Raw genomic sequence first — 15,473 nt, 5'->3', positions numbered from 1 at the left:
TAAAAGCTAAATAACCATAGATCGTTGAAAAATATTAATGTGTATGATCCCGGATGCTGTGTCTAAATGTCCATTTAAAGCTTTAACTTTAAATTGATGCTGCCGTACTAGTCAGATAGTGAGGGCAGGAAATGTAAAATCAGTCTTTAGGCCTGACCTGTGCATAGCCAAAATGAGAGAAGTAAGACGGACATCGCGAATGAATGTGCACACAAAGAAAACGTACTACTCAAGCCTTAATGTCTCCCTAATTATGTACTCCTGAAAATGAAAGCAGACAATTAAGTGCATCAAAGAGGTGTGTCAAGAGGTCATCCTTTGTTATGTGACTAGAAACTGATTGTTGGCGCTTTGGAAAGTATGCTTATTCGGGCTTGTAGACTTGTCCTATTACAAGATGATGAATTACGTAAAGTAAGCCTGTATATGTTTTGGTATATTGTGACACCCTCTAAATAAAGTCCAGTCAAACAGATTAAACAACTTTCTAGCCACTAACTTTTTGTCATGGTTGATAATGACTTGTTGGTGCCCTTGACATTTTATTTGGGAAATGGACTTCTTTTTATAATGATACACTGTACAAACCATCTTGTGCTGGCTACTGTGCTTGTTATTTGATCGCGTTGTACGTGTACTTCATTAGTCTGCATTTATATGATTGAAAACACGGATGAATGAATAACTTAAGTCTTTCATTCATTATTATGTGTGCCATATCCACAGTTGTTCCCAGCCTACATAGACTTCCAAGACACCACCGATTCATATAAACATGGTTTAGGGTGCTACTCATTTTCAAGAGAAGTCCAGAAACCGAGAAACAGTACCAGAAGCTATTGTACAAAAAAGTGAGAAAAAGCTTTCAATTTAACTTTGTGCACACAGAAACCTAAAAAAACCCATGGCAATTCAAACCATTCCTTCAGTACAATTCAATATTCATAATTCGTATATTACAACCCCCTCCTCAGTTTCACATTCTTAAACATTCTTGATGAATAACTTATCACATTAACAAAAAATACAAGCTGACCAATGACTGTAGAATTGACTGTTTTCTGCAGTAATTGAAGCTGACCTGCAGTCAGCTTCAATTACTATTTGACCTAAAAAACAATAATATGTGTTACAAATAGAGACAGTACTGCACAGGAAGAGCAAAAGACCTGCCACCAGGGAAGGTAGGCAACTGCTTGGAGGATCCTGAGCTTCCAGTAAGCCACTGACAAAGGTAAGACTGCAGCAGTGGGTTGCACTGACAGCGGGAGTGACCTGATCTCTGTAAGGTGCTCCCATCAAATTCCACTCACTCCCCTTGCAAGTGGTGCAAGATTCTGTTTAAACAAACCTGATTAAAATGTGTTATTATTCTGGAAGTGAAAAGAAGAAAATAAAACTAAGTGGATTATAAAAAAAAAAGCGAGACAATGTTAAGTGGAGCAGATAATATACAATGCTAAAAAAACTAAATGCTGCAACTCTGGTCTGAAATAGTCAGAGCCACTTGAATAATTAATCTTCCATTAGGAATTCCATCACATTTTTTTTATTTTGTTTACTCTGACATTTAACATTAATTAGCTAGTTTTATAATGTTTTAACTCTCATTTTATAGAACAATCATTGTGGTTGGTGGTACCAAATTATTTTATAACATAATGGTGATTAATGCTGGTTGGAGGGACTTCTGTTCATTTTTGACTAGGGCCCCAATGAACACTTGAATCACCACTGTAGGCACTCGGGATGTCCTAAAGAGAAGCTGCTGAAAGAATGACCTCAGAGACCTAGAAGAGAGCTGTATAGTTAAACAAATCCTTAAAATATTGAGTTGCTAATCCATTTAACCCTTTAAAAACAAAAGGTAACATCCAAACAGGATTGATATGTTGCTTTTTTTTTCTGTACCACTTAAAAGTCTAATCAGGTCAAGATCCAGTTTTAAAGTAAGAGGGAAAAATAGCACTTCTACACTGTGCAACGAAGCAATTCTGTTTCAAACGTGGGGAAATAAATCGTTTTAATGTCTTGAAAGAAATCAGACTGCAGTCTGCTCACAGATGTGTACAGCGAGCACGGAGGTGAATCGGCAGCTTTTCAGTTTTTGTTTTTCATACGATCTGTGTCATCTAGCCTTGTAAATAAAAGTTCAGTTAAACATGCTGTGTGGTTTTTTTTAGAGGAGAGAATGCCTCACCTGCTACGTTAAGGGAGGCTTATTCTAAGATAAACATTTCATTGCCATTTGGTTTCTAGTATAAAGTACATTAAAACAACAACAATTAGGATTTATATATATATATATATATATATATATATATATATATATATATATATATATATATATATACACATACAGAGACAGTCTTGCTTGGTTGTAACCATACTTCTGTGACCAAACTACTCATGGGTAATTTTAGACGCACTCTATCTATGCGGAAAGCTTGTGAAGCCACAACAAAGACTGTGAGAAATACACACAACGCTTGGTAGACGAGTGGTGCACACAAGAAAATATGTTTTTGTATTTTCAAAGCATGTGATTATTACCCTTTTCTGGAGGTTCTTTTCAATCACAAGCAACACTACAGTGTTTGACGTTACATTTCAGGACATTCAACCCATTATGTGATGTCCGTGTGGCCATGATGTGGTTCTATTGTGCTTTGAAAATACGGCAGTTTGGACCATTTTTCTAAGCTGTAATACAACAAGCTAAACACAACATATGTTTGTCTGTTTTGGTTTGCCTAAAGTTAGAACACCCCATATGGCAGAATTAGATGCATCTACCATAGACTCAGCTGTATCCAGATTTTGTAATGACCGTCTCCTTATCATTGTTTATTTCGACTCACTAACTGAGGGGCATTTTCTTGCTTAAATTCTGTGGGATGTAAGCTTACCAACAGCTGACTTTCCTTCATGCATGTGGCTTCACCAGTGTATGACTGTGAGAGTGAATGAATAGTGGTATTGTAAAGCGCTTTGAGGGGTCCCGAAAAAGAGCTATATAAAATGCAATCCATTATTATTATTATTATTTATTTTACGCTGGTGGAAATCAGAAGACACATAAGTACCAAATTATTTTAGGTTGCATTTTACTGCTTTTCTTTTACTGCCGTTCTTCTGGCCTCATTTTATGTCAAAGGTCTGTAACTTCAATCTTTCCAGGGCAATATTCTTTTATGAAACTTACATAAAACCCTGTAGTGTATCCAGAGAGGCCTTTAATTTAGATAAAGCCATTAGACACCACATCATATTCAGGCATCTTATCACAATGTGCGGTCAAAGGTAACCAGTGGACGATTAGCTTAAAGCTGCCAAATTCAATTCAGTTCTGAGAACAGGAATGATAAATGATGGGCTGTAATTTGGTTTTATCTGATTACACTGCACATCACTTTTTATTGATGCTGTAATTACATTGGTCACCTTACCCGAATGTATTTCACTGACTTGAATATACCATAACAAGTTATATCACACCCTAGAAGCATTATAAACCCATTCAATTCAATTAAACTCAACTTTATTTTACATTTTATTTCATTTATATAGTTAATAGTTATATAGTTTAGTTAAAAGATTAACTAAACTACTGCAGCACAACGTTGCATTTGACATTAATACCTTATTACACACACATCAGCAATGCATTAGTCGGGTGAAAAATGAAAAAACAAAAAAACATTATCATTAAACAAGAAGTGAGTCAGCCAAAAAAAGAGAGATTAGACTAAAACACTTCTTAAATTAATACATTTTTAAATGTTTAATCTCATTATTAATGTTAAACAAGCTCATCTTGACCAAGTAAAATGTAAATTTAAGCAGGTGAGAAGGTCAGTGAGCACATATAGTGGAATAAGATGTTCTCAGGAAAGTGTGAAACCCAAAGCGCTTTTTTTATGTACACATAGAAGAGTACATTAAACTTTTATTATTACAAATGAAAAACTATCCCAGTTTGAGTGGTAGAATATTGGCCCTCATAAATGTTATAAATATTCATTGGGGTTTAATTCAAGCAAGGAAATCCATGACTGTTGCTGTCTTTGTGAAGCTTTGAGGGGTTTGGGGAGCGAGTTTGTTTGTTTTTTGACTTTTAGCCCGTTTTCTTCTGAATCGCTCACCTCAAAAAAATAAATAAGTATGGGGCATGTTTCCTAAGTAGGACGAGGTTTCTAACTGCAGAGTATCAACATACATGCTCTTGTTTGCCTCTTTCACTCTTCTCCTACTGTCATAAGTATTAAGTACTAACCAGCGCAGTAGTGTGCCACTGTTATTTATAAACCACCAAACTTTATGATTATTTCAATTATATATATATATATATATATATATATATATATATAAAAATAAAAATGACAGAGATAAAAAGAGAGAAAAAAGCACTCAAAAGTTTTGTGTATTTGAGAGCAGAAAATTTTTTCTGCCTTTAATTGCAGAAATATCGCAAGATCTTTTCAAGAAATCATGTGAGCTTTGTGAGAGAGAGCATGATTAAGTAAGTAATAGCTGCAGAAAATGTAATTTTTTCGGTTGCGTGACTCAGCGGGAGTATTTCTGACTCCATCCCCTGACTCCTTCCAGGGTATAATCACACACCGCTTGCTTCATAGTTTTGCTTGCACAGTGATTGCTCCTCATTCAGCCTGATGGAGCTCCTTTGGCCTGGGTTGCTCATACTCCAGATGTTCTGTTTTATTAACGGCTATCCCAACGGTGCTCCCTCCGGTGCCTGTGAGGATATGTTACCTCGTCACTCTGGGGTGCTGCCTCAGCCTTCACCAGCACCCTACACTATTCTCACCAATGCCAGGGTGTTTCAGCCAGGGAAGCCCATTACAGGTAAGATGCTCTTCACTTCTTCTACAGATGAACATACTTTTTTTTTGTATAAGTCTGAAGCAACACGAGAAGCTGGAGAAATACCAAGGGCTCAGAGAAGAGCTCGAGAGGATGTGGAAGGTGAAGGTAACGGTGGTCCCCGTGGTAATCGGAGCACTAGGTGCGGTGACGCCCAAGCTAGGCGAGTGGCTCCAGCACATCCCGGGAATAACATCGGAGATCTCTGTCCAGAAGAGTGCAGTCCTGGGAACAGCTAAGATACTGCGCAGGACCCTCAAGCTCCCAGGCCTCTGGTAGAGGACCCGAGCTTGAAGGATAAACCGCCCGCAGGGGCGTGCTGGATGTTTTTTTTTTTTATATATACATATATAAAGAGTTTATCCATTATCCATTATTGATCTAAATATTACATTTGAAATGATAAACTACTGTTTATTTTATATATATAAACACTGAGGTCTTTGTTGTGCTAACTGCAGTGACCATCGTTGGACCAAAATACAGAGGAGTGCTTCTGGAAGCTCGAATAGGTGGAGGCCTCAACGCTGTGGGGACGTGGAAGCGCCCTCCTCCAGACACTAAATTCCTTCAGGTGCATTTTTCAGTTAAGCCTATGTTGAAACCTGAGCTGCAAATGGTCATAATGTTGTTAAAGATGCCAAAAGTACAATAAATAAGATTGTTCCCAAGAAACAGTGGATAGGTTCTAGGTTTGAATCTACTGGCCAACTGGGGCCTTTCTCTGTGGAGTTTCTCCCCATGCCTGTGTGGGTCCTCCCATAGTCCAAAAACATTGGACTGTGGGATGACTGGATTGGATTGAATGGGATTGTGAGCATGAATGGTTGTCTGTTTCTCCTTTTCTGCTCGCCCCATGATAGACTGGTGACTGGGGACATAACACTGCATTTGATTAGAAGAGAATATATGGATATAAATCAGCAGAGTAGAATTAACAGCAATTTCCGATTATTGTTCACAGTGCGCGCATAATCCTCGAGGTGCTGTCACTCACTCCAACACCAATCTCAAGGGCAACAGCACTGTGTACAGCTGGATACCGCCTAACTGTGAAGGTCCTGTCTACTTCATGTAAGACAAATATACTTTGTTAGGTTTTCTGTGTAGATCCAAATTGTGCTATATATATATATATATATATATATATATATATATATATATATATATTTATATATATATATATATATATACAGTGGGGCAAAAAAGTATTTAGTCAGCCACCGATTGTGCAAGTTCCCCCACTTAAAATGATGACAGAGGTCAGTAATTTGCACCAGAGGTACACTTCAACTGTGAGAGACAGAATGTGAAAAAAAAATCCATGAATCCACATGGTAGGATTTGTAAAGAATTTATTCGTAAATTAGGGTGGAAAATAAGTATTTGGTCACCTCAAACAAGGAAAATCTCTGGCTCTCACAGACCTGTAACGTCTTCTGTAAGAAGCTTTTCTGTCCCCCACTCGTTACCTGTATGAATGGCACCTGTTTGAACTCATCATCTGTATAAAAGACACCTGTCCACAGCCTCAAACAGTCAGACTCCAAACTCCGCCATGGCCAAGACCAAAGAGCTTTCGAAGGACGCCAGGAAAAGTATTGTAGACCTGCACCAGACTGGGAAGAGTGAATCTACAATAGGCAAGCAGCTTGGTGTGAAAAAATCAACTGTGGGAGCAATCATCAGAAAATGGAAGACATGCAAGACCACTGATAATCTCCCTCGATCTGGGGCTCCACGCAAGATCTCATCCCGTGGGGTCAAAATGATCATGAGAACGGTGAGCAAAGATCCCAGAACCACACGGGGGGACCTGGTGAATGACCTGCAGAGAGCTGGGACCAAAGTAACAAAGGTCACCATCAGTAACACACTACAACGGCAGGGAATCAAATCCCGCAGTGCCAGACGTGTTCCGCTGCTGAAGCCAGTGCATGTCCAGGCCCATCTGAAGTTTGCCAGAGAGCACATGGATGATACAGCAGAGGATTGGGAGAATGTCATGTGGTCAGATGAAACCAAAGTAGAACTTTTTGGTATAAACTCAACTGGTCGTGTTTGGAGGAAGAAGAATACTGAGTTGCATCCCAAGAACACCATACCTACTGTGAAGCATGGGGGTGGAAACATCATGCTATGGGGCTGTTTTTCTGCCAAGGGGACAGGACGACTGATCCGTGTTAAGGACAGAATGAATGGGGCCATGTATCGTGAGATTTTGAGCCAAAACCTCCTTCCATCAGTGAGAACTTTGAAGATGAAACGAGGCTGGGTCTTCCAACATGACAATGATCCAAAACACACCGCCCGGGCAACAAAGGAGTGGCTCCGTAAGAAGCATTTGAAAGTCCTGGAGTGGCCTAGCCAGTCTCCAGACCTCAACCCCATAGAAAATCTGTGGCGGGAGTTGAAAGTCCGTGTTGCTCGGCGACAGCCCCAAAACATCACTGCTCTCGAGAAGATCTGCATGGAGGAATGGGCCAAAATACCAGCTACTGTGTGTGCAAACCTGGTAAAGACCTATAGTAAACGTTTGACCTCTGTTATTGCCAACAAAGGTTATGTTACAAAGTATTGAGTTGTATTTTTGTTATTGACCAAATACTTATTTTCCACCCTGATTTACGAATAAATTCTTTACAAATCCTACCATGTGGATTCATGGATTTTTTTTTCACATTCTGTCTCTCACAGTTGAAGTGTACCTCTGGTGCAAATTACTGACACACACACACACACATATATATATATATATATATAAAAAAACACCCAGCACGCCCCTGCGGGCGGTTTATCCTTCAAGCTCGGGTCCTCTACCAGAGGCCTGGGAGCTTGAGGGTCCTGCGCAGTATCTTAGCTGTTCCCAGGACTGCGCTCTTCTGGACAGAGATCTCCGATGTTGTTCCCGGGATCTGCTGGAGCCACTCGCCTAGCTTGGGAGTCACCGCACCTAGTGCTCCGATTACCACGGGGACCACCGTTACCTTCACCCTCCACATCCTCTCGAGCTCTTCTCTGAGCCCTTGGTATTTCTCCAGCTTCTCGTGTTCCTTCTTCCTGATATTGCTGTCATTCGGAACCGCTACATCGATCACTACGGCCGTCTTCTTCTGTTTGTCTACCACCACTATGTCCGGTTGGTTAGCCACCACCATTTTGTCCGTCTGTATCTGGAAGTCCCACAGGATCTTAGCTCGGTCATTCTCCACCACCCTTGGGGGCATCTCCCATTTTGACCTCGGGACTTCTAGGTTATACTCGGCACAGATGTTCCTGTACACTATGCCGGCCACTTGGTTATGGCGTTCCATGTATGCCTTGCCTGCTAGCATCTTGCACCCTGCTGTTATGTGCTGGATTGTCTCTGGGGCATCTTTACACAGCCTGCACCTGGGGTCTTGCCTGGTGTGATAGACCCCAGCCTCTATGGATCTTGTGCTCAGAGCTTGTTCTTGTGCTGCCATGATTAGTGCCTCTGTGCTGTCTTTCAGTCCAGCTTTGTCCAGCCACTGGTAGGATTTCTGGATATCAGCCACCTCCTCTATCTGCCGGTGGTACATACCGTGCAGGGGCCTGTCCTTCCATGATGGTTCCTCGTCTCCCTCCTCTTTCTTGGGTTTCTGCTGCCTGAGGTATTCACTGAGCACTCGGTCAGTTGGGGCCATCTTCCTAATGTATTCTTGGATGTTCGTTGTCTCATCCTGGACTGTGGTGCTGACACTCACCAGTCCCCGGCCCCCTTCCTTCCGCTTAGCGTACAGCCTCAGGGTGCTGGATTTGGGGTGAAACCCTCCATGCATGGTAAGGAGCTTTCTTGTCTTTATGTCAGTGGCTTCTATCTCCTCCTTTGGCCAGCCTATTACCCCAGCAGGGTACCTGATCACGGGCAGGGCGTACGTGTTGATGGCCCGGATCTTGTTCTTACCATTCAGCTGACTCCTCAGGACTTGCCTGACCCTCTGCAGGTACTTGGTGGTTGCAGCTTTTCTAGCGGCCTCTTCATGGTTCCCATTCGCCTGTGGGATCCCCAAGTACTTGTAACTGTCCTCTATGTCTGCAATGTTGCCTTCTGGTAGTTCAATCCCCTCAGTTCTGACTACCTTCCCTCTCTTTGTTACCATCCGACTACACTTCTCCAGTCCGAACGACATTCCAATGTCATTGCTGTATAGCCTGGTAGTGTGGATCAGTGAATCGATGTCTCGTTCACTCTTGGCATACAGCTTGATGTCATCCATGTACAGGAGGTGGCTGACAACTGCTCCGTTCTGTAGTCGGTATCCGTAGCCAGTCTTGTTAATGATCTCACTGAGGGGGTTCAGGCCTATGCAGAACAGCAGTGGGGACAGAGCATCTCCTTGGTAGATCCCGCACTTGATGGTGACTTGTGCTATGGGCTTGGAGTTGGCCTCTAGTGTTGTACGCCACATCCCCATTGAGTTCCTGATGAAGGCTCTTAGGGTCCCATTGATCTTGTACAATTCTAGGCATTCCAGTATCCAGCTGTGGGGCATTGAGTCATAGGCCTTCTTGTAATCAATCCAGGCAGTGCACAGGTTGGTCAGTCTGGTCTTGCAGTCTCGGCTGATTGTTCTGTCTACCAGTAGCTGGTGTTTTGCGCCTCTGGTATTCTTGCCAATTCCTTTCTGTGTCCCGCTCATGTATTGACCCATGTGCCTGTTCATCTTAGCCGATATGATGCCTGACAGGAGCTTCCATGTAGTACTGAGGCAGGTTATTGGTCGGTAGTTGGAGGGGACCGGTCCCTTCTTGGGGTCCTTGGGGATCAGGACGGAGCAATACTGGAAGAGCATATGGGAGAAGGATGCAACCCATAACGGCAATGCTCAGTGGCTAGAGGATCTGAGGGCAGACCACAGCGATCTCCCTGAACAGGGTCCAGTAACCATCACAGTGGCAGATATCCAAGAAAGGGTCTCCAGTATGAAGAGTTGGACAGCACCAGGGCCCGACATGGTTCACGCCTACTGGCTGAAGAAGCTAACTGCACTCCACGAGCGTCTGGCAGCACAAATGAACCAGCTGCTAGTTAACGAGAGACACCCGGAATGGCTAACTGAAGGCCGGACGGTCCTGATCCCCAAGGACCCCAAGAAGGGACCGGTCCCCTCCAACTACCGACCAATAACCTGCCTCAGTACTACATGGAAGCTCCTGTCAGGCATCATATCGGCTAAGATGAACAGGCACATGGGTCAATACATGAGCGGGACACAGAAAGGAATTGGCAAGAATACCAGAGGCGCAAAACACCAGCTACTGGTAGACAGAACAATCAGCCGAGACTGCAAGACCAGACTGACCAACCTGTGCACTGCCTGGATTGATTACAAGAAGGCCTATGACTCAATGCCCCACAGCTGGATACTGGAATGCCTAGAATTGTACAAGATCAATGGGACCCTAAGAGCCTTCATCAGGAACTCAATGGGGATGTGGCGTACAACACTAGAGGCCAACTCCAAGCCCATAGCACAAGTCACCATCAAGTGCGGGATCTACCAAGGAGATGCTCTGTCCCCACTGCTGTTCTGCATAGGCCTGAACCCCCTCAGTGAGATCATTAACAAGACTGGCTACGGATACCGACTACGGAACGGAGCAGTTGTCAGCCACCTCCTGTACATGGATGACATCAAGCTGTATGCCAAGAGTGAACGAGACATCGATTCACTGATCCACACTACCAGGCTATACAGCAATGACATTGGAATGTCGTTCGGACTGGAGAAGTGTAGTCGGATGGTAACAAAGAGAGGGAAGGTAGTCAGAACTGAGGGGATTGAACTACCAGAAGGCAACATTGCAGACATAGAGGACAGTTACAAGTACTTGGGGATCCCGCAGGCGAATGGGAACCATGAAGAGGCCGCTAGAAAAGCTGCAACCACCAAGTACCTGCAGAGGGTCAGGCAAGTCCTGAGGAGTCAGCTGAATGGTAAGAACAAGATCCGGGCCATCAACACGTACGCCCTGCCCGTGATCAGGTACCCTGCTGGGGTAATAGGCTGGCCAAAGGAGGAGATAGAAGCCACTGACATAAAGACAAGAAAGCTCCTTACCATGCATGGAGGGTTTCACCCCAAGTCCAGCACCCTGAGGCTGTACGCTAAGCGGAAGGAAGGGGGCCGGGGACTGGTGAGTGTCAGCACCACAGTCCAGGATGAGACAACGAACATCCAAGAATACATTGGGAAGATGGCCCCAACTGACCGAGTGCTCAGTGAATACCTCAGGCAGCAGAAACCCAAGAAAGAGGAGGGAGACGAGGAACCAGCATGGAAGGACAGGCCCCTGCACGGTATGTACCACCGGCAGATAGAGGAGGTGGCTGATATCCAGAAATCCTACCAGTGGCTGGACAAAGCTGGACTGAAAGACAGCACAGAGGCACTAATCATGGCAGCACAAGAACAAGCTCTGAGCACAAGATCCATAGAGGCTGGGGTCTATCACACCAGGCAAGACCCCAGGTGCAGGCTGTGTAAAGATGCCCCAGAGACAATCCAGCACATAACAGCAGGGTGCAAGATGCTAGCAGGCAAGGCATACATGGAACGCCATAACCAAGTGGCCGGCATAGTGTACAGGAACATCTGTGCCGAGTATAACCTGGAAGTCCCGAGGTCAAAATGGGAGATGCCCCCAAGGGTGGTGGAGAATGACCGAGCTAAGATCCTGTGGGACTTCCAGATACAGACGGACAAAATGGTGGTGGCTAACCAACCGGACATAGTGGTGGTAGACAAACAGAAGAAGACGGCCGTAGTGATCGATGTAGCGGTTCCGAATGACAGCAATATCAGGAAGAAGGAACACGAGAAGCTGGAGAAATACCAAGGGCTCAGAGAAGAGCTCGAGAGGATGTGGAGGGTGAAGGTAACGGTGGTCCCCGTGGTAATCGGAGCACTAGGTGCGGTGACTCCCAAGATAGGCGAGTGGCTCCAGCAGATCCCGGGAACAACATCGGAGATCTCTGTCCAGAAGAGCGCAGTCCTGGGAACAGCTAAGATACTGCGCAGGACCCTCAAGCTCCCAGGCCTCTGGTAGAGGACCCGAGCTTGAAGGATAAACCGCCCGCAGGGGCGTGCTGGGTGTTTTATATATATATATTAGGCTGTTCAGTATTGGTTTGTCTTTAGAAACTGAAGCTTTTGAAATAAACCAACTGCAGTGTTACTTCTGTGGTTTTGCAGGGCCACCGTAGCTCAGCAACGCACAGTCTTCTGGGTTAACATAAGGTCCATGGATCTGACCAGAGGTAGGTACAGCCTGGTGACAAATCAAAATAAATGCAAAGAGACAAATGTTTGTGATACTCGTTCCTTATCGGTCTTCTGCTTCTCAGGAAAAACAGGCGGTCTTGATCTGGCAGTAGGTGCCAGCGCTGGAATGGCTGAAGGCAAACCTCTGCTTCCCTTAGTGATATGTTTTCTGATTTTAAACATACTGGCATGAATATAAAATATGTACTGCAGTCTTCTTGTTATATGTATATAATAAAGCATTTTGCAGTCCTATAGCTACATATCACATCTCAGTGAATTTTTCTTTAGCTATGTAGCTCATATATATTAATGCAGCCCCCACGCTTGATCATATATCAACTGACCTATATCTACAGGGCTTATCTGTCATAGACATAAATGATAGATATACCTTCATTGCAAATGCCTTGTTTCATCTCGTTCCCAGCTTTTATTCGGTGTGTTCTGTCACATTTAATATAAATCTATAAAAGAAAAGTCACCCCTCCAAAAATGCATTAAAGGGTTTCAAGACTAAGGTATGAATATGCCAAGATATGACTGTACTGAGTCAGTCCCTCTTCTATTAATACTTTATTATTGAATAAGGAATTTTAAAGCAAGTATAATTCACGCCTATTCCCTCATTGTACTCAACGAACACGTCTATATATATATATATATGTTTGTTGCTCACTCTGTCATTGCTTTTGTTTTCTGTCACTAGACTTTGATTCTCTTCCCATATCTTGTGTATCCTAATTGCATGTATGCATATTTACCGAACCACCCATTACAGATAATAAAATGCTACATTAAAGTGTGTTGTGTTATTTTTATTGCAAGAAAAAAAATACAAGCAGAGTGATGAAAAGAGGAAAAGACAGAGTGTTAGAGAGAGTGAGAGAGAGAGCGGCATAGAGTTCAGCTGTTGTGGTTTGTTATTGATCGAAATTCATTCCACTCATTGAAGAGCTTGTTATGACCTGCTTTTTTCACATGGTTTGATCTATAACTTAGATTTCCAGTACTGCAGCAGCTAGCTAGCACACTAAAGGGGCTTAAGACATGCATTACACACGGCTCACATGTCAAGCCTTATATGATATCATTGATTCCTATTTGTGTACTTGAACCAGTCCTGTGTTGGGGTGAATAAATGTTAAATGTTAAATAACATTTACTGTTTGAATATAATATCTATGGAAGCACACATCTCACTATCAGCATTTACAATTCTAATATTGCTGTTGATTAATCACATGCATATTTAAAAAACAATGTTTAGCACTGTGTTTATGTTTAGAACATAATTAGCATTTAAATGAGTTGTCTTTGTAGAGAAGAAAAATCCTTAATATTCAGATGTAGAAACCAGCAGCAAAAACATAAATTAATAAATAGATAAGAAAAAAGTATGTAATCATGTAATAGGTCAAAGCTCCCAGTATCCATGTTTTAAGCAGGAAAACTGGGACAGAGTAATAGACCTGATGGTTACCCTGTTCCTGATGCTTTTTTCTTTTTTACTCTCTACCATAACCTATTTGCCTTTATGTCGTGAAGTATTGAACTCCAGCTGACTCATGTGCCTGAGGCTGGAGCCGTGATCAGAGCGTCAGCACAACTCAATAATAATTAGTCTCTTCCCCTCTGAGCCAAAAACCGGCTATATCTTTAACAGGAGATACAAGCTTAGGAATTAAGCACCAGTGCTACCAGCTGGTTCAATAGTCTTCCATTGTCCAGATCACACTCTAAATAGTCCACACCACTGATCATTATTCAATCACGACAAGGTCATTTGTCCAAATGGTATTTTGAAACAGAGATTCTCCATATACAGCAGCCATTATGAAGATCATCTTCCAAAACTGCCCTGAAATAGTTGTTCTGAATCTCTCTCTCTCTCTCTCTCTCTCTCTCTCTCTCTCACTCACTCTCTCTCTCTCTCACTCACTCTCTCTCTTGTTCTCCTCAATGTGTATTTAACAGACCACTCCACTAATTAAATATCTATTTACTCTTTTTATTGTACAGTATCTTGTACAGCATTTCTTTATTTTTTAACAAGTTTTTCGCTTTTCAAAATAGCACAACGTGCAGTTTTATTGCAGGTTTGGTATGCAGGTTTATTCATCTACAGTTAAAATCCAGTATTTTGTCTCTATTTGTATTTGTTTACAGATTATTTGGGGTCAGAAATCCCAAAACCCAGTATATACAAAATATATGTAAATCTAAAGTAATAGTAAATTGTAGTAGTAGTAAGAGATATTTTAAACTGCGTGTCCGTATTGTGTTGATGTGCAAACAATTATGTTATAGCAGTGGAGTCAAGAGGGCAGACAACGGTACGTGCTGATAACCTCTGCCATGTTTAGGTCATGGCATGCAGTATATGTATTCACAAATACATATAGATGCCTATATAGCCAGATACGAATGCAGGCACATGGGCATGCGCAACAACAACAGACACACACATATAAGTTCCTATTGTATGCAGATCAAACACTGATCCACATGCATGCACAGAGTGCAGATTAAGACTACCCCTTGCCGTAAGGGCTTAGTTGACATCTCTGTCTAAGCTCTACATTCTTCACCTCCCTCTTTGCCCTTCCTCTTCTTTTAGCAGTACGTTCAGCACCATAAAAAGCAATAACCATCTGATGGTCTCTTCATACCTGTGTACTTCTGGCACTCAAGAATGCACAGTCCCTATTTGCTCCATCAAACTGATCTGATGAACTGAACACCATGTGAAGTTAAGACTTTCTCGCTGACAATCTGCAGTCTTTCTCAGTGATACGCAATAACTGAGCAGTAGCAGTGTGCCTTGTTTAATGACTGGAATGAATTGCCAACATTTCTTCAAATTAGTAACCTGTAGAGCTTAACTGGAGGTATAAATATTTGAAGGTCTGTGATTTTGTCTTCAATAGCCTTCATGTTGTGCTCATTGGTCAAGGGAGATTAGTTTAATTCTGTGAGTGATCCTACAGAGCCTGTGCATGCCAGACTCTGTAAAATCACACAACGAGGTCACTGCAGAGCATGCATCATTTGGATAAACACACGCACGTCAGTATTGAGCTTGCGTGACTACTCGCATGCATTTAAATACGGATAGACTATTCTGCATAGTAATGGTTTCTAATGACTTGCAGTACTAGCTGGAATCAATGGTTGTGAAATGTTACATGCACTGTGCTCTCATCTAGTTTGCAATGTCCGATGCATTTCCGAGCTCAAATGGCTTTTGGTGCAAGTATTCGATATGTTTGTTATGTAAGAAGCTGGTGGTTAAAGGGA

General features: G+C 42.6%; 1 protein-coding gene across 1 annotated transcript; it reads left to right on the top strand.

Annotated features, from left to right (window-relative positions):
* The first annotated feature begins 4,593 nt into the window (after positions 1-4,593).
* On the top strand, positions 4,594-12,969 carry LOC147317508 (putative defense protein Hdd11). The gene is made up of 5 exons (XM_086314522.1): positions 4,594-4,866; positions 5,346-5,458; positions 5,849-5,958; positions 12,105-12,169; positions 12,257-12,969. The coding sequence occupies exons 1-5, from the start codon at positions 4,674-4,676 to the stop codon at positions 12,364-12,366; spliced, it is 591 nt and encodes a 196-aa protein (XP_086170648.1). The 5' UTR covers positions 4,594-4,673; the 3' UTR covers positions 12,367-12,969.
* The last annotated feature ends 2,504 nt before the right edge of the window (positions 12,970-15,473 follow it).

The sequence above is a fragment of the Aulonocara sp. 'chitande type north' Nkhata Bay genome, linkage group LG12 (genome assembly GCF_057382095.1).
Source record: "Aulonocara sp. 'chitande type north' Nkhata Bay isolate Kocher_YH1m ecotype deep benthic linkage group LG12, A_spYH_male_GT1.1, whole genome shotgun sequence".
NCBI lineage: Eukaryota > Metazoa > Chordata > Actinopteri > Cichliformes > Cichlidae > Aulonocara > Aulonocara sp. 'chitande type north' Nkhata Bay.
Note: the sequence above shows the minus strand (reverse complement) of the source record. Positions and strands in the feature narration are given on the sequence as shown.

What these genes read in the sequence shown, in the direction of transcription:
- LOC147317508 (XM_086314522.1), top strand. Translation starts at nt 4,674, where the DNA reads ATGGAGCTCCTTTGGCCTGGGTTGCTCATACTCCAGATGTTCTGTTTT. An exon ending in CAGACACTAAATTCCTTCAG is followed by an intron (nt 5,459 to 5,848) that starts GTGCATTTTTCA and finishes TATTGTTCACAG; the next exon opens with TGCGCGCATAATCCTCGAGG. An exon ending in GTCCATGGATCTGACCAGAG is followed by an intron (nt 12,170 to 12,256) that starts GTAGGTACAGCC and finishes TCTGCTTCTCAG; the next exon opens with GAAAAACAGGCGGTCTTGAT.